Below are 19,428 nucleotides of genomic sequence, written 5' to 3' on the forward strand. Positions count from 1 at the left end.
CATTACTGAAATGTTCAGTCAATAGCAATCTTGGATGTTGTTATGTTTTCAGTAGGAAGAGGAATCCAAACTCTGTATTATAACAGCACTAAGTCAATTTGTGTCTCTCAGCTTTCCAATTTAAAGCTAATGAAATTCTTGATGCACAACTGGAAATAGACAAATGAGTTCCATTACCAGAAATCTCCTCTAAAAAAAACCCTCCCAAAATGTCATCATACAATTAAAATTTTAAGTGATAAAACTTCAAAAAATAACATAATTTGGCTATTTTTATGACTATTTTACTTACAAAATGAATTAAACTTACTCTGGAAAGTAGGTATAATAAAATAAAAGGGATATCAAACTTTCAATACTACATTGCTGTCACAAGAGTATTTAAACAAACACACAGTCACTACTTTTAACAGCTTTATTGGTAATAACTGTTGAACAAAATTTGTCTCTGGAATATCATAACAGGAAGAATTACTTTGCAATTATATTTTGTTTACAGTATTTTAGCAAAGGGGGTACATATTACTATTTTCTTGGAAAATAAACATTCTCAAAATCTGAAATTGATACTGATTTTAAAAAGCAGCACAGTAATATTCCTTGTCTCCCAGCAAGAGCCAGATATACAAGTCTCTCATTTTTTCTCCATGTGAACCACAGAGTGACAGCACTATAAGGTTAAAGGTCATGTTTGCATTTCTACATTGCCTAACTGCAACTCTTTACAAAATACCTTCAGAATAACAGCAGTAAAACCAGGAGGATAAAGAAGTATCTCAAAAGCTCATTGGCTTAATCCTTTCAACCACAGTAACAGATGTCTGACACTGTTAGGGGAATTTCTCTCCCAGTAGAAATGTATGAGTCATAGAATCAAAACCCATTCCAAGCACAGCTGTCACGTTTTCTGTTCCTTAAAGAAGTCTGTTCCTTTCAACTCTTCTGGTAGATAGTCCTGCTCTACAGGTTCCTTGTACATGGGGTTATATTTGTAGCCTTTGCCATAGCCCAGGTTCTTCATGAGCCTTGTTGGGGCATTTCTCAGGTGCAGTGGAACTGGTGGCAAAGGTCCCGTGTGCATCCTCAGACATTCTTTGACGTTGCCATATGCCCTGTACACCTCTATAGACTTTGGTGCTCTGGCAAAGTACACTACACACTGTGCTAGAATCACCTGGAAACAAGAAAAGGGAAAATGTTAAATCACTTCTTTTGGGCTCTTTGGGAAAAGGTCTGTTATTCAGGTTGTTTGTATAGCATGGCAGGGGTTATGTTTTTAAACTGACCTCTACATCCTACCATAATATGAATACTATTATTTAACAACAACACAGTTTCCTGATTTTCACTACTAGAAAATAATAGCTACTTTGGAATATATTATTTTATTTATAAGAGAGAGAAAAAAATGGACAGAGCAAAATGATATAAGTTCACATATCATATTTTGACAATAAATACACAGTAACATAAAGTGAATTTTATTTTAAACTACAACACATATTTTAAGAGCTACAATGTTCTCCTGTCAAAGAAGGGGCATGCTGAATGAACAAGTAACTAAGTTTGCTTTGTCCTTGCAATCAGTTACATTTTATAGTTACAGACAGGTTTTACAGTTTGCAGTACTTTCAAATCAGTGAATTAATGAAGCCTTTACCTCACATTCTGGCATTCCAATAAAGTGACAGCCTTGATAAGCAGCAACTGCTTGTGTTAAAGCCAGAGGATCTGCCAGTCCTACAAAAAGGGATCAGATAAAAGCAGGCTAAAGTTTATGTCTCTTTTTTTTTTTTCCAATTTTAATTTTTCCTCTCCTGTGAGATATCCATGCAAATTTCAAAGTTGCTTTCTCAGATGCTGGAATTTCTGGTACAATATCATAGCAGACATAAAATATACTCCCTCCACCCATAAGCCTTCTCCCTTCTGTCCCCCCTCCCCAAAAAAGAAAGGTCTAAGTCATGGGTACAATTTACGGATTGAATCTGCTGCCACACAGTGGTGGCCTGAGCAGTAGCTGACCAGATATGAATCTCTCACCTTTCAGAATTGATAAAGAAATGGGACAGTACTGCTATATAGACATAGTTTCCCCAGATCTCCTAACTCTTCACCCATCACACATGTTGTAAAAGTGTTGCTGCACCTTCTACTTTGGATAAGTCAAGCAAGATGCCTTACAACTAGGGAGCCAGCTATCAAATCTGAGGTTTTTAAGTCAGGGTAGGCATTCACCTGCCAGACTCATTAAAAGATCAGACATCCCTGAAATACACTCTCTGTGGCACAAGGTTACTGGAGATTTACAACCACCAGAGTTTAAAAGAATCTATATTAATACACTGCCAAACCTGACCTCAAAAACATGTTTCTACTGCAGCAGGTAATCTTCACAATGACACTGCATGTAGGTCTCTGCCTGCATATACAAAGCTTTTTGTTGAATGTGGGGCATTTCAATATTTTGTACCTATTTTGCATATAGCAGTTTTGTTTTTGTTTTTTTTTCTCAAAACCCAATTTTCAGAAACCAGACGCTTGGCAGATCTTCATTCAACACAGAATTCCAACATGAAATATTGCAAATACTGACCTATATCTTCACTTGCAAACCTCACCAGCCTCCTTGCCACATAAAGCGGATCCTCACCACCTTCAAGCATTCGAGCAAGCCAGTAAAGGGAAGCATTTTCATCTGAGCCTCTCATAGACTTGTGCAGGGCAGAGATGCAATTGTAATGTTCTTCTCCTATTTACAGTGGGGGAGAAGTGTACAAAGCTGTTAGGAGGAAATTACATGAAATGCATTCAAGAGAACAGAATATATTTTACTAGATCAGTAAACCTAAGCTTTTCAAGTTCTAAACTTTTTCAAGTTCTTTTTACGTATACGTGGTTAGCCTTCATTAATGTTTTCAATGCCTTCATGGTTTGCCACATGAATCATTCCACTAACTACATAAGCAAAACAGAGCAACTGTAAACTGAAAAGAAGGTGTTTTTTTAAAACACTGCAAGGCAAACAATTTGTTTTTTGTACCCTCATGACCTTTCCTTCAAAAAAAAAAACCAACCCAGATATTTTAATCAGTTAGGAAGAAGACTCTATTTAAATAGCTCCTAATTGCCAAAAGAGTAAAATATAAGCACATATAAATGATAAAACTTGAAAATAAAATGTGCAGTAAATCAAACATGAGTTTGATGTATTATATGGGAGGGGTAGGGGGAAATGAAATGTTGCTGTGGATATACAGTGATGGAACATTACACAATTTCGAGAGAAAAGAATTGCAGCACACAACCCTGGCAAATGCCTAAGAAATCCTGAGTTCAGTTGTGGAAACCTGCACTGCTGGAAGGGTCCTGAAAACTGAAAGCAGATGAAAGAAAAAAACTACACAAACAATACTTGAAATGCAAGACTGCTAAATAAGAAGTGAGAAGACTGAATGAATTACAGGGATTTTTTTTTTTAATATTAAAGTGTAGTATTTGATTAGATATGGACTCCAAGAAGAAACAAATCTATTACACAGATCTTTTAAGGATACACTTAAAAATAGAGGTTCAATATTACAAACACTGAAAAAGAGCCTTCCTGCTTACAATTTTTCTCTGTGCGGCTGGTTTTGATTCTTACACATTTATTTTAATCAAACTTGCAAGAGCATTTTGGCACAGTATTGTTGTTAAACTTTCCATGTAATCTGCCCTTCTTACTTTTTAAAGTGCCTGGCATTCCTTGGCTCACAGCTAAGCATGTATTATAAAGGCAACTGGCTGCATGCACAGCCATCTGTTAATATTTCTCCTTTTCCTCAGGCTAAAAGGATTTACAGCCTGAGGGCCATATCAGAACACACCACCATCACTTGTAGGCCCTGCAAAATAAAAGGCTGCATGGATGAGTTTGAAAACCGAAATCCCCACAATGCTGCAGTTGCTCCTTTCACAGCCAGCAAGACCTCCACCTCCCAGGTCAGAAACTGGGTCCACCTTCCTCCATCTCTGCTCATGCTGGAGTGCAGTTCTGCGGAGAATTCAACACACGCGATGCTGGCAAACACAGGCCGACAGACAGCTATTTTTGCTAGGACTCCACACAAAGAGCCCTGTGGTATGCAGCCATTACTCCTGCCAACACAAACAGCATGTCCATGCTCCATCATGACACTTGAGTTAGTAGCAATAAACCTAAGCAGCTGAACTCGCATCGTCCTCTTGGAAGAGGCGTCTCTTAGTCTCTTAAAAGTAAGAAAGATGGTTTTTAAATATCTCCAGAGGTTGCACTCGCCCAGATTCTTCTGCTGGACTGCTTTTTTATATGCTGTTTGGGCTACTGTAAAGTGTCATATTTGGAGACATCAGCTGGAGAGGCAGAAGGAATGCAGTGGATAGGTTGGGACTAGATATATATACCTGCAGGGGGTTTCAGATTCTGCAGGCTGAGAAAGGGAACAGTTTTCTTCTCCCTTTATTTCCTTCCTCACAAAGTTAATTTTGGTGACTGAGCCATTAACATAATGACAATACTTATACACAAAGACTTGAGACTTCTTCAGAAAAACTGCATTAAATGCAGTTTCAATTAAAGACAAAATACAGTGGCACATTGGACAGAAGTGTTATATTTCCATTTTAAAAAATATATTTTATAGATATCTCATTTGAGATACCAGAAGCAGCTTAAAAAAAATTAGAACTTTTATTAGACCTTTATTTATTAGCTCTGTCCCTCACTCTGGTTAGCCAACATATAGATTTTGGCCTTATCAATTCAGCTGAGAGACAGACACATACCAGCTTATCTATCACTGCTGTTCTGCATCCCAGATACCTCTCAAAATCAAAACTATAAAGAGTTTTTGGAATCAAAGTGCATTTGCTCTATGCAGTTCCCACAAAGGCAAATACCTTTCTGAAACAAGATACTACACAAGAGGCTTTGTGAAGGGGAGGATTTTCTAGTGTCTAACATATACAGATGCACAAATCTTGTTGATATATGCCCATAAACTGCTTTATGTGCTCATGAAGAGTTTTCAGGCTAATTTAAGACGCCAATTTATCTAGAGACTTATTGGTAGACAACTGGGAAAAGGTGTCACTCACTGTCCATAATTAATATTTGGAGTTCTTAAGCCATTCCTTATTAGTAAGGTAGTGGGTAAAAGTAAAATCACAGTCCCCACCTCACAGTTTTCTATCTTAGCTGCTCATTAATAAAGGGTAGAAGAAAGTCTTGAAAGTAGGACTAGAGCAACAGCACAGATAAAAAGACTTCTCGTTCTGGTCCAGCAGAACAAAATTAAGCTGGAAAAAAAGATGGTTGTTGGCAGTGAACTTTGATTAAAGTTGTTTCTTTGTCCTTCCAGCTAAACATGTCTGCACACATATCAGAACAACATCCTAACAACCAGATTATGAATATTTTCTTCCCTAGATTACTTGACAAAAGTACAGAAGAGAATGCCCAACTACATGTATTTGGCAAATTTTGCAGAAGGTAACAAAAAAAAAATAAACATGTAAAATCAAAATTCCATATTTACTCAACTTTGAACACTAATCAATTATATGGTGCTCTCTACACGAACACACTACATGAACATGTATGCTGCTGCTATCATGATTAGACAGCATCATGTCCTTCCACTTTATAAGGCTGAAGCATTTTATTTTAGAGCATTGTAGATTCCAGCACCACAACTGTGACTCAAAATTTATTAGCTAAAACATGCTACAATTAAAAAAACCTTTATATAGTAGCATCACTTCAGAAGCCCTTTGTACACAAAAGGACAAACAACTTACTCTGCTATGGACAGAAGTGGTCAACCAAGACACGGTCTACTCCACAGAAGACAGAAATTCTGTAAAGACAAGTACTCGGGCAACCTGCTGCTATGACAACATCTGTGGCAGGCTCTTTGACATGTGTACAACCAAGAAAAACTAAATTTTCATTGCTTTCACCACTCTCTGAAAATCTCTGACCAAAAAACCCCACAATAATCCACAACAAGGGTTTCTGTAACAGAGAAGGGCCTGACACATGCCACCTAGATTGGATGCAAGCCTCAGGAAGAGGCACTGTGTGCCATCTCTAAGAGAGCAAGAAGGCATAGGAGGGCTGGGAGCAACGGACACAGTCAAGAGTTCTTCATGACAGTGGCCACAAGGAGACAGCAAACACACAAGGGACCTACATGGCACAAGAGACTCACACTGGCAAACCGGTCAGATTTTCCGCTTCCTTCCAGTCATGATCTCTTCCTGCCACAGACTTCATAAAATTTTTCTTCTCCCTCCCCCTGCCTAGCCTGAACTTCTCAGTTGCCATTCTATAGTATCTGCTCAGCTGCCTTGCTCCTGACAGTGAGTCATCATTATTTCCTTGGAAGGCTGCAAGCAGGCATATGTTACAACCAACCTCAAGAAACCTCTTATCACAGGTTTTTGAACAGCGGTAGCTAATTAAGCATTTCAGATACAGTGGTAAAAAAAAAAAAAAATCAATCAGTTCTTTAAATACTGCTTGGCATAATCATTTGATACTACCCTGGATGGTCATTCAAGTAATTAGATTTATATGACCTGCCCTAAGCAAGCTACAAAATTCATTACCTTAAAAAGCAACTCTAAAAATAAAGCTAACTGCTCAGGTTTTGATGTAACATATTGCTGCGAATGTGAGCACTTTCAAGACTTTCAAAGGAGTAGAAGTGCAATGGAAGATACCTAACCCTCCAAGAAAAATGTTCTCATCAAATTCTTCGCCTTCTTTACATTGCAATTCTCGTAGAAGACAATATTCTAATAACCTTAAATAACAAATAATTCCACCATGCAACTGTTTTCAGGGCAGCAAATGTGTTTTTCAGCTAATCTACACTTCCTAAATGCTGAGAGGAAACCCTGTTTAGAAGGAATTTCTGGCTGAACTGCATTGTACAGGAAAACTACTTTCTAGGGCAAACCACTGTTTCACTAGAGCATCTGGTATGAAAAAGGGAGAAGAAAAAGAAATTACAGAGACTATCACCTCTTAAGAACACTGCATTTCAGCAACTGTATCAGGTACTCACCTGCTCGGTCATACAGGATGTGGGATCGCTGGAGCCCTTCCTTTACGTGCTCTTCTGTTATCAGAATGCCATCTGCAGAACCATCTTTGGTAATATTCAAAGAAGTGGTCTTCCCTGCTGCTAATCTGGCCTGAACTGCTAACTGGAGTCCATTCAGTCCAGTCCTTGCATCACCGTCGCAAAGGTAGGCAAGTGTGTTTAGAGCTTTGGCCTCTATGAACACCGGGAATCTGCAATAGAATAACCACACAACATGAGCCCCCATCATGCTTATTATGCCAGGGATGATGTTTCTTTACAAAGTTTGTTGAGATGCAGCTGGGCTTAAGATTCATTCTTAACTCATCCTGCCACGATTAAGTACTGCAGAGCCAAGGAGAACACTGTGGGACCCAACCCTCTTCCTCCTGATCCAATGCCTGTTAAATAAAATTGCACATGAAAAATCTAGGGATGAACTCTCATCTATTTGACCCCCTTATTTTTCCTACCTCATTAAACTCAATGGAAACTAGGGTTAGGTTTTTGCCAGAGTACAATTCTCACACAGCCAGTTGAACTTTACACAAGGTTTTACTCCATCACCATTTCAAATTCCTTGTTGGAAGAACAATGAAAAGGTAGAAAGCTATCCAAATGCAGCTGAGAGAATATAGTGAGTTATAAAGTAATTAGCATACGGTTTTGAACTAACTATCAATAGCAAGAGCTGCTGTTTTCTTTAAAAAGCAGCAACTGGAAGGATTGTTTACATTGTAAAGTATATGCATCCTGCTTTTCTTTTTTTGGTATGGTATTACAGCTTTAGTCAGTGGGGTACAAAAAAAAAATCTTCCTATAAAGAAATGGCATCCCAATACATGCATGTCACTTTTCTTGCCATCTACTACTCTAAGTGTGCCAGGACTATACAAATACATGAAAAAGGCCAAATTTCAGCAAACTCACAATATGAATGAACAACATGGGAAGAGCTAAGAAATGGAGCTGCAGGTGAAGAATCTCCTGAGATCTCATAGTGGGTCTATGAAAACTCTGGGAGAACAACAAAGTCCTCAAGCTTTGTCTCCAGGTTTTCATCTAGCGAGCTGCAGTCCCCACTGTTGGGGTACATACAAACCAGCTCACCCCTGCACATGTCACAGACATACTGTTGAGGATTTAACCCTCAAACTTTAGTTAGGTAGACAAGGTAACACCTACGATGTTTGCCAGGCAGAGGATACAACTGATTTGATTGGAAACAGTAGCTAATGGAGTTAAAACATGGCATTAAGTAATGGCCTAACTGAGCCATTTCCAGTAACTGGACTGTAAATCAAGAGTGACATGTATCAGCAGGGATTAGCACACAGAGCTTGGTGTGAGAGGCACTTTCTTATGAAGCTCTTGTATGTCAAATAATTAGGGATTCACAACAGCCCTGCACTTCATTCACCAAAAAGATATATTACTGTTATTACCAGTGGTGTACAAAAAGACAATCCCAAGTGTCCCAGGAACATGTACCCACTGATCTGATCTTCATTACTTGACTCTTCCTCCTTGCAAACCCACTTTGCACTTGTCACACAAAAGAAAAGGACTGTAAGTCCTGGAAAAATTTCTACAGTTAATATTTGAGTCCTCTCAGGGCAACACATAAGAGCAAAAAGCTAGTAGAGCTGCAATCTTAATCCACACCACTGCAAGTGAAGGCTAACAAATGTCTTCTAGGGGCAAAACCCATGCTGCAGAGAGTAGGCAGCAGGAATCACACCCTGTGGGAAAAATAAATCTATATACACATCTCATCATACCTTTTTTCCATCTTCTCATTTCTTCTCTATTTGATAAAGCTAGGAAAAAAATTTAACACACATACAGTGGCACTTTCGCCAGGTGCTTCAAACACCATCTTTGTGTTTGAATGAGGAAACAGAAGAATACAACAGCACAGTCAATTATCTCAGGCATCAAATTCCTTGAAATCAAGGAGCAACGTTCATGCCTCAGCAGTACAGACAGGCATCAGATTTTTCATATGCATTGAAAAAAGCCAGCAAGGGAAGCAAAATCAATTTTTAAAAAAACAGCAGGCGCTACACACAGACATCCTGATGCTATTACCTTCATCAACAGGGAACAAAACCAAATATACAGTACACTGAATAAACACTTCGGATACACCAGCAGGGCATACTGAACAGAAGGTTTCACCTGAAAGGACTAAGTTCTTTGCCCTCTGTTTGCAGAGAAGAACACCATGCACTTGAGGCCTCCTCAAACTGACACCCACCACCAACACACACAGCGACTGCCAAGTGGAAGGAAAGTGCTGAAAGTATTAAAAAGCAGGTACTACACTTGGAAGAAGCTGCATACAGTCTGTACCAAACCAAGTTGAGGCCTCAGGGCACTTTTGCCATTTATCTGCTAACTAGAAGTTTGGCAAAAAAAGCTGAGTTGTATTCCTGTCTCCTCAATTTCACTCTAGGACTCTAAGTGCCCTGCTTGCTCAACACAAGCAATTTATATCACAGAAACTGAAACAAATATTCACAAGAAAGTATGGAAAATCTGGTTACAAGCAAAGATCTTGTCCACTTCCATGGCGAAATTCACCTCTCACCTCAGCAACTCATTTCCTGCAAGGAAATTGGATAGATGTTCCAAATAAGGAGTAATTTTCAAAGGGGTATTGAACACTGAAGACCCAAAGGAATTCCATCTTCAGTGTTGTGATTTACAAGCCAGTGAATTTAAAACGTGTCAGAACTTGTGATACAGTCAGTAACTAGATGAACTGCATGATGTCTGAGCTTGCCAACAGGAAACCGGGAATCCTTTCATTTCCCTCAGCTGAGTGCCTTCTGTGCTATCTAACTTCAAAGACATTAATCCACTATCCAGTTTACTGCCTGACTTCAATTAGAGCTACCACTCTGAGGGCAGCACTGGAATGATAAAAATAAAAAGCCAAGAAAAGAATTTGATTTCCTCCATCACTGACACAGTAGTAGTGTCAGTGTACACTATTACTGTACACCTGGCACACTTTGTGCTACTACTGAGGCAGCATAAACTTCAGAAAGCACAAGCAAAGGTGCAGCAATATGAAGCATCTTCAATATTGACTTCTTACTCTTCTACATCCTGAATATGTTTTGTCCTTTCCTGCTACCCCATCTTTCAGTTTGATTTACTGCAGACTTCATAGGCACAGTTTGATGGCAGTAATGCTGGTGAAAATGTAACACAAAGCACATCTTATCCTAAAGAAATACAGTAACTAACATAAAAACTGTCAAAGAAGCTTTATGAGCCATGATGACACAACAAAGATGCCAAAGTAGGTAATACCTCCTGCTAGTTCTGTTTCAGCTTTAGAGCAAGAAAAGGCAACAGTGGAATGAAAGAGAAGCCAGGTGACCTAACCCTATCAGAAGCCTGCAACAATGGTGGAAGAAAGATAAGAAAAATCCACCAAGAAAATTTAAGAGAACAGATTTGGGTAGAGCACATTTTCCTTGTGGAGTGCCAATGATGAAACCATTGAATCACAAAGTGATGGCTGCATTCTTTTTGAGCACAGAAGATGCCTGTGGAGACTAAGGAAGATTCACCCCTCATCTTATTCTTCAAGGTAGTAGGAGAGACCACAAAGAATCATGCTCTTCTTCAGAATCTCATTTAGGTAAGTCGTCATGTCAGACAAGTGATGTGATACCAAAACCATCTGAAAAACTGAGGCCAAGCAGCACATTCAGTACTTCATACTGTGGCTTGGAAAAAGGGACTCACATGGGAAATTAAGTCCAAAATTCAATGTACACATATCTTGTGCCTTCTGGCTAGATCTCTGCAACATTTTCAAAGTGGTCATACCCCACCATCTGGGGACACACTGCCTTACAGTTCCTTTTCTAACTCTGGAACAAATGTGAGCACAGTTAACGACCAAATCAATTGTAACTAGTGACTTTAATTTATTCCTCAAGACATCATGAACAGTTACCTTCCTGCATCTAATGACAGTCCTGCGTCATGGAAGCAGGGTGGTCAAAAGGTATGAGACAGCTGCTCCTGCGGAGTAGTAGGTGGAAAAGAAATGAAAGAGCAGAAATGGTATGAACAGTGAAGCAAAGCAAGAAGATGGAATTCATGAGGCGGCCAAAACCAGAACCACAGTAAGGGACAGGATGGATTATAAAAAACCTAAGTCATCAGCAACTCTATGTAGCCTCTGTGGACCAGAACCAGACAGTGTCAGAAAAGACAAGACCTGACACACAACTGCAACAGACTCTCCTCAATTCAAACCCCTATTTTTATTTTCAAAAGCTTGACTCCCACATTAACCATTGGAGTGTGGCCCTTTCTCTTCATGGAGAGATTACTGAAACTGTGTTAGTCTGACAGTCTGCCTGCCAGACTTCTTTCAGTTTGATGAAGCACTACACTATGCTGTTTAAATCACCCATAGCTATTGGAAGGTTACAGATACAGAGTCTAGCGAAACCCAAACCCAAACAACTGCAGCTGAAACTATGCCTTGTACTTTAATCCTGTGCAGCAAAGAAAGTCTCTGAACCCCAGTCAGGGTGTAGCCACAACCACAGCTGTGCCATTACATTAAGGCTGACATGCAGTACTCCCTTCTCTTCTAAAATTCACATTACTACAACATGTAAAAGCAACAAATGAGTAAACTATGAGGCAGGGTAATCTAAAATCAAAAAAGAAATACCTTTCCTTACAGCCCTGACCTCAGCATTCAGATTGGTGATTCTTAGTGCTTACATTCTGTGATAAAGTTCAAGCGGATTCCCTCTCATTTATTTCATACAGACTGCCTGCCAATCACCACCTTGTCAATGCACTGTAAATTACTAGTAGTGTAGCCAAGAACCAACATGAAGGAAGTGTAAGAGCCTGCATGTGAATACCACAGTACCAAGCATTACGCTTATTTGCCAGCCTTCCATTTCAGAAGGCAGATAACATCCCTTACGGACAAATCCGGACCTTGTCTTTTTCCAAAATTTTCTCAAGTATTTAATGTGACTCTATCTGGCCTGGACATTAAGGAGCAGAGAAAAACGAAGTCTCTTGACATCTCACAGCAACAGCCTCCTCTCCTCAAAGGATACCATAAAATGTAGCACAGCACAAATCCTGCAACTAAAGAATAGGAGCAGCAGCATCCTCCCTGATCATATTAAAAAAAAATTCTCAGAAAACAACAAACTTTTGTCAGGCACTTTCAAATTAATTAAGAGGGGATACTTGGTCCACTACTGAATGGTAACATGATGCTTTTACAACTGGTAACAAGAAGTAACACACACTAGGACATGACAAAGACCCAGTTACAGACTTCCACAGCAAATCCTCAGCAGCAGAATGGATTTAAATATCCTGTGAGGGTGAGTCAGGAGCTACAGATCCAAGCATAAGATTCTCTCCTAATCCAGACGGTAAGATTATGTTTTGGATGGAGAGAGCCAATGCTTTGAATTCTCTCCCTCCTGTCACCCCCGCCCCTGCCATATGCTGCCACTTCTTTTCTTTACTATCAGAAGTGGCTAGGGTTTCTCTTCCCACCCCCCAACTGCTTCATTCTCTCCCTGGCAGGCAGTCAACTCCTCAGGCCGTGTGCGTTAACACCCTGCAGCCCATAAAGTACTCACTCGGAGCTCTCACTGCCGCTGCCAGTTGCAGAGCTGTTGTGCTGGTCGCCCTGGCCCAAAACCTGGACCCCTAAGGACCTGACGGCCCGCATCAGAATTGCCTCCATTGCTTCCACTGAGAGCTTCTCCAGGACAATCACCCGGCACCGGCTCAGAAGAGCGGCGTTGACTTGGAAGGAAGGGTTTTCTGTGGTCGCTCCTATCAGGGTCACTGTCCCGCACTCGACGTGAGGAAGGAAAGTGTCCTGAGGATGGGAGGGAAGCAGAAAAAGCTGATCTCGATCAATGACAACCTGAAACATCCCAGGTGAGTAAGCTGTGGCTTTTTTGCATCTTGTGAGTCTTTGGGTTCCCTGACAAGGCAGTTCATCTGCGCAGATAAGTAAATGATTTAATTTCATGCACCTAACATGCTACAGGCTGTTCATCTTAATAACAAATGGTTGGAATGAGAATGACCTCACCCGATGAAAACAGGGTAAAAAAATCTGCAAATTTTTAGTTTATTTATAGGGATTTGATTTATTGCTTGGCAAATTTCATAAGAAATCATGAAATTGCCTTATCAAGTATTATGAATAGTGAGGCTACGCTATGAACCAACCTTTGGGGCTACAATTCCCTACATAATTCTAAAGGATGGCTCAAAAAACTACAGGAAGATTGCAGTACAGTTCAATATAAAAACTGTAACTTGTAGTGCAGTATTCAAACTTTTTATGTTACAACTAAAGAAACCGTATAATTAGAAAAGGAAAAAGAAAAAAAATACCCAAGTGATGGCTGCAGCGTTATCCCAAAGCACCATGCCATGCCTTACTTTTTCTCACAGAGTAGAGGGGACAACATTAAAATACATACCCTTGGCACATTCACATTCCAGACCTTTTTAAAGGTAATACAGAATGCTACCATGAGGTGGAGGCTGAAATGAAGATGTGTGCAGCAAATACTACTAACATGACTTGGCAGAAATAAAATTTCATAAAAATATCATATAAGGACTCGCATGTAAGTCAACTATAACTCAGCCTTTCATTTATATCTTTGAATCACAATAATTAAATGCTGGTTGGAAGTAAGTTAAGGAATTTAATTTTTATGTTTCTTCCTAATTCACCTACTAAAAACATTAACATTGAAATCAAAAGCCCAAAGGAAGGTATCATCTTAAAGCAAAGTAGGAAATTTTACAGAAGTGCTGACAAAAGCTTTTTTCAAAAAGCGGTGTAGTACAATACCTGCTGAGACTTATTGAAACGATGGATCTCGTCAATAAAGAGGATAGTTTTTCTCTTGAAGAGCCTTCTTTCATTCTGAGCTTGGCTGATGACATCTCGAACATCATTTGTCTTGGCACTTGTGGCTGACAGTGTCACAAACCTTGTGCCATTCTTTTTGCTGTTGTTGGCTATGATGTGTGCTAGCGTAGTCTGAAACAGTAATAGGAGAAAGCTTTGTAAAAATCATTTTGGACACAGAAAGTACCTATTTGAAGAAAATATGTAAAGAGCAAAGCTATATTTTTTGGACATGGGGACAGTGTTGACAGTTTATACAGTAAGCCATTTTAGTCCATGTTATTCTAGCACATTGAAGACTTCTAAACTTCCTGCTAGAGGTAGCTGCCAATTCCTCTGCTGCATTTCTAATGCCTGCACTTTTACGTACCAGACCCTGTGAGTCTCAATACTGAAAAGGCCAGCAATGACAGCTGTCTCCTTTATCATGGAAGAAGAACTCTTTGCCAAATACATATCTGTCACAGAAGACAGGCTGACTGCAATTCACTGTGCAGTTATTTTGTAAAGTATGTTAATAGCTAAAGAGCTGGACTATCCCAAGACACCTGCAGCAGAGTTTACAGTGCAACCACATTTCACAGATTCACAGAATATGCTGAGTTGGAAGGGACCCACAAGGATCACCAGGTCCAACCCTTAGCCCTGCACAGGACCAGCCCCAAGAGTCACACCATGTACCTGAGGGTATCATCCAAAAGCTTCTTGAACTCTGGCAGACTTGGTGCTGTGACCACTTCCCTAGGGAGCCTGTTCCAGTGCCCAACCACCCTCTGAGTGAAGAACCTTTCTCTATCTCTATTCTCATATCCAACCTAAACCTCCCCTGACACAACTTCAGGCCATTCCCTTGGGTCCTGTCACTGGTCACCACAGAGAAGAGATCAGTGCCTGCCCCTCTTCTTCCCCTCATGAGGAAGTTATGGGCTGCAATGAGGTCTCCCCTCAGTCTCCTCTTCTCCAAGCTGAACAGACCAAGTGACCTCAGCCACTCCTCATACGGCTTCCCCTCAAGGCCCTTCACCATCTTTGTTGCTCTCCTTTGGATACTCTCTAATAGCTTAATGTCTTTCTTATATTGTGTACACCAAAAGTGCACACAAAAACATAACCTACAATGTTGTTAATTAAACCCTTTTCTATTTCCAATACATATGAAAATGAAATTAATCAGACAGCAGTTTCTACAAAATCATGGGAATGTTAGTACTGAAAAATTATATTTGTGCTTAAGAAAATTTAACTCTTAAACCTAAATAGTCAACAGTAATCAAATGCTGGCCCAGGGAAGTAAAAGACAGCTGACTGAACAAGCTGTTGGCTGTTTTTAGTGAGCAGCTATGTTGTTTTTCTTTCCTTATGAACAACCTCTTCAAACCAGAATTTATTTATACAGAATTTCACGAAGTCTAACAAAGCACAGAAGCAACCTCCAGCAACCTCCTAGGTAGATTTATTACACCTGAAAACATCACAGGAATGATTTTCAGACTTTCCTTCACAACCCTTAGTAAAGGTGGGTGTATCTGCATGTCCCAAGCAGAGTGTATCTCTATTTGAAAGTACTGCTAGAGAAAACAAGTGATTCTTCCATCAAGCACACTCTTCTATTAAAGAAGGAGCCTGAGGAGAACGAAGACAGGAGAGCCTCAAAAGATGAGGAGTGGGACAGGTGCTGGCAAAACCACCTCAGAAGATGTTCCAAGTGCTGAGGTTAAAGCAGCAGGTGCTGTCAACCTGATCCTCTTCCAGGGAGGCTACAGAAACAACCACCTATCACTTGGCTACCAGTGGTGTTGCAGCACTGCTCTGTCTCTTTAATGGATCTCCTTGTCTCAGAAATGGCAACCAGCCCAAGATGGAAAAGCAGGGGCTAAGGAGGAGGATGTATCACTATTTATTCTTGCTTTAGTTTTAGTAAGGGCTTCCTGATTGTTTTCAGAAGTGGTGTCATTTCAGGTCCTGATACAAGACTCGTATTCCATGTCAGATCTTCCCTCATTCCCTGGAGCTCAAGCAACCAGCTCCTCCCCAATTGTACACTACAAAAGACAAGACTTGAAAGACACTTAGAAAGTGTTTGCAGCAAAGCCTACAGAAATCAGGAAGATCTGGATAACAAACCAACCAACCAAATATCCTCCCCTCAAAACAAAAGGAAACTGTCTTTGAAATTAAGCTACCAAGTGAAAACCAAAGTTTGTGTTTCCTTACAAAAGGGCCTTGATTCAGAATGTACCTTCAGAGGATATACCCATGCCTTAAAAATCTCTGAAAGCATGGAAAACCCCCAATATATCAAAGCTGAGGATGAAAAAGGAAAAATGTACCTCTTCCTTCTCTAAAAGTGGCAGTGGTGAGAGGAGAAAGAAAAATGAAAAATAAGTCAAATGGCTATTCTTCCTGTAGCTCTACTTGGACTGGTAGCTCACAATGTACCCTGGCTGTCATTCAGAGAGTTTTGTTGTTTACAACAAAAGCTGTGAGGAATTTGTTTTACACACCTGCAGGAGTCCATACTTCTAACACTAATTTAGGAAAATGAAATACAAAGAGATTTGTTTGAAAGTTACTGTTAGACCAAGAATCTACTTGAAAACTGTTGCACAACTCTCAGTCAGCACGTACCCCTCCTGCTCTGCCAAGTTTGGGGTCACTAAAGGTTGTAATAGGAATAACATACATTGCCTTTCAAAAGCAGTGTTAGACATGGACAGGCATGTTCGCAGTCTCTTTCTTCTGTTTTGCACAATTAATCATGTAGCAAGTCTAACTGCCTATCACATACAGATCAAACTTTCCCTGCCTCTGAAAGACTATTATTTCCCATGAGCTCAGGTTTTTTATGCTGCTGCTTCTCTCACCATCTCAAGCAAAAGTCAGTAACATTCCACACTGTTTTCTCCCTGTGTTACTTCAGGTTACAACCTAAGAGAACACATAACCTAGTGGAGACTTAAGTAGGGTTGTTTAAGCATGAAGGCACTAGCACAGAACAACTATAACTCATATGCTAGACCCGTAGTTTCCCCTCACTAAGTTCAGAGGCAATGCATTTAAGGGATAAGAAGAAAATCAGAAATCTGATACGAAATAAGGTAGAAGAAAACACACTGAATATCCTTCACTATTTAAAATAATTCTGAAGTTTGACTGTTACATTAGAAAACAAGTCTTTAAAATAGTAACACTGATGTTGCAATTTAATATGAATTAATAATACATCTGTATTAGAACTGCATAACAAGCAGGAAGAGGAAATCTAAACAAGTTGATAACCCGCTCCTTTTATTATACAGGTTTTTCTTAATTAGCTTGTGTTCTTTTCTTATGGGGAGGAGCAGAAATATTGTTTCCCACAAATTAAGAAGAGGAGTGATTCTACAAACTAACCTGTTACTAACTTCACTAAAAATTACACCTTACAAAGCTCACAGTCCTTGCCCCTTCCAGAAATCATTCTCGGTTCTATTATCACACCAAACTATCCAAGGTCACACCTATCATCTCAAGCTTTATGCTGAAAATTGTGAGACCTTACTGACTTAGCTGTTTAGACAAGCTAAAGCAGTGCCATTATAAGGAGCTGTTCTGAAACACAGAAACATATTCACCAAGAAACTCCTGAACCATTCATCATTCATGGCTAGGCTTCGTGAACGAAGATTTGGGAAAGGTTCTATCCACATTTGTTACAGGCACGCTGGGGGCTAATGAGGCCAATATGAGATAGACATGTCTGATTGCAAAAGGCACAGCAGAAAGACTCCTTAGGTGGTATATTCTGCAAGACACAATTCTTTTTGCGTTGTCTTTTCTCCTCGAGAGTGATCCTGCGTGTGTTCTCAAAGGAAGCAGCATTGTTATAGATGGTGTGTCTCCAGACCTCCCGACTGGAGGCCAGAGTAGACCGGTTATGATGATCAATATGGCCAAGGCTGAGATGTTGTTTCAGGGAGTCCTTGTATCTTTTCTTCGGGGTTCCTCTCTTGCAGCAGTCAGTGGCAAGTTCACCATAAAGCAAGATCTTAGGGAGGCGGCATCTCTCAGGAGTTGGCTTCATGATCAAAAACTCTAATTGTTCCTAAACTCAAAAATCTGCCGACAGGTCATTCTGACAGCATTATCTCCCTACACCTTCCACTACACAACAAGCAACATGTTGTCCTCCTGAATCATTACTCACCAATCAATAACACTTTGAACTTCAGCCTGTGGTCATTTATTTTCAGACCCACTACACACAGAACAAACACTTAACTGCTGAAGCCCTCCTTTACTGTCCTGTACATTGCCTTGTGTCAGCCCAAAAAGGAATATCCTCTCCTACGGGCTGCAACCATAAAAAACCCAGCAACCAAACACAAAAATAGCCAAACAAGCTCACTGTAAGCCAACTATGCTACCAGTTCTTCCAGGCTTTGATATAAGTTAGGGATGAAACAAAAGGAACCCATAAAGCATGCTTGACTCCACACACCTCTCACTGTCACAGCAGAAAAGTCAATCCAATTTGCTGTTTAGTTAGCTGGCTGTTTGTACTAGGAGACAAGAATTTTCTGTATACCCACAAGTTTCCGTGACTGGGCAACTCTCTTTTAATTTCTTCCCTACTCTCTGCACTGTGACTAGTCAATGCAGCTTCAAACCCCTGGATGGAAGAAAACAAGAAGCAAGTACTAATTAAGCCACTTGTATTGATGCTGATGCTCAGTGACTAACATTATGTTATTAGAATTAAGGTAGTCTTTTGATTTTTGCACTCCTTTACCAGGCCATTAAAATATGCCCATTGTGTTAGCTCACCAAAGCCCCTTACAGGAATGAAGAGTGATACTGCCTAGCTGTCTTCAAAAAGTGGAACTGAAAAAAATTGGGAAAAGATCAGAATATATGGTCAGATCATAGTCAAGAAGACTTGAGTCAAGAAGTTGACTGTGAAACCCAAGATCATTCCTAACTTTTGTGCAGATCAGGTAGATCTTGTTTAGGGATTTGCCTAAGGTTGTCTGTTCATGGAGACTTCCCTTAATCATTCTTACATTGCATAAATTTAGTGAAACAACCATTGTAGATGTCAGGCACAGAAAACACATGATCTATCAATTACATCTATTCTGTCATCAGCTTTCATGCCAGAGAGCTCCTGCAAGGCATGGAGAAATGCTCATAGTCCTTCTGTTCCAACTTCACAGCCCTTTTCATGAGGAGCTGACATTCACACTACACATTGCAGGAGCACACTGGTGCAAGAGCTCTCCTTCCAGCTGGATGCGTCCCTCCAACATAGACGTTTTGCTCTGCCAGGCCATGTTTCAGTGACCAAAGCAGATCTGGAACAGATTGGTACTAGTGTTTAGA

The 19,428-nt window shown here is 40.1% G+C and overlaps 1 protein-coding gene across 1 annotated transcript; it reads right to left on the minus strand.

Moving 5' to 3' along the window:
• Positions 1 to 14,523, minus strand: WRNIP1 (WRN helicase interacting protein 1). Its single transcript, XM_029961400.1, has 7 exons — positions 14,438 to 14,523; positions 14,008 to 14,221; positions 12,767 to 13,011; positions 7,095 to 7,324; positions 2,597 to 2,752; positions 1,661 to 1,740; positions 1 to 1,174 (listed from the first exon to the last, which is right to left on the minus strand). The coding sequence occupies exons 1-7, from the start codon at positions 14,521 to 14,523 to the stop codon at positions 899 to 901; spliced, it is 1,287 nt and encodes a 428-aa protein (XP_029817260.1). The 3' UTR covers positions 1 to 898.
• Positions 14,524 to 19,428: the final 4,905 nt, after the last annotated feature.

This window comes from Manacus vitellinus, unplaced genomic scaffold (assembly GCF_001715985.3).
Source record: "Manacus vitellinus isolate BGI_N305 unplaced genomic scaffold, ASM171598v3 scaffold_33_pilon, whole genome shotgun sequence".
Lineage (NCBI taxonomy): Eukaryota > Metazoa > Chordata > Aves > Passeriformes > Pipridae > Manacus > Manacus vitellinus.

Coding starts and splice junctions, on each gene's coding strand:
- WRNIP1 (XM_029961400.1), bottom strand. CDS start 14,523: ATGTATTTGGCAAAGAGTTCTTCTTCCATGATAAAGGAGACAGCTGTC. Junction 7,325..12,766: donor AGCGGCAGTGAGAGCTCCGA/GTGAGTACTTTA, acceptor ATTCTATTGCAG/ATTCCCGGTGTTCATAGAGG. Junction 1,175..1,660: donor TTGGAATGCCAGAATGTGAG/GTAAAGGCTTCA, acceptor TCTTGTTTCCAG/GTGATTCTAGCACAGTGTGT.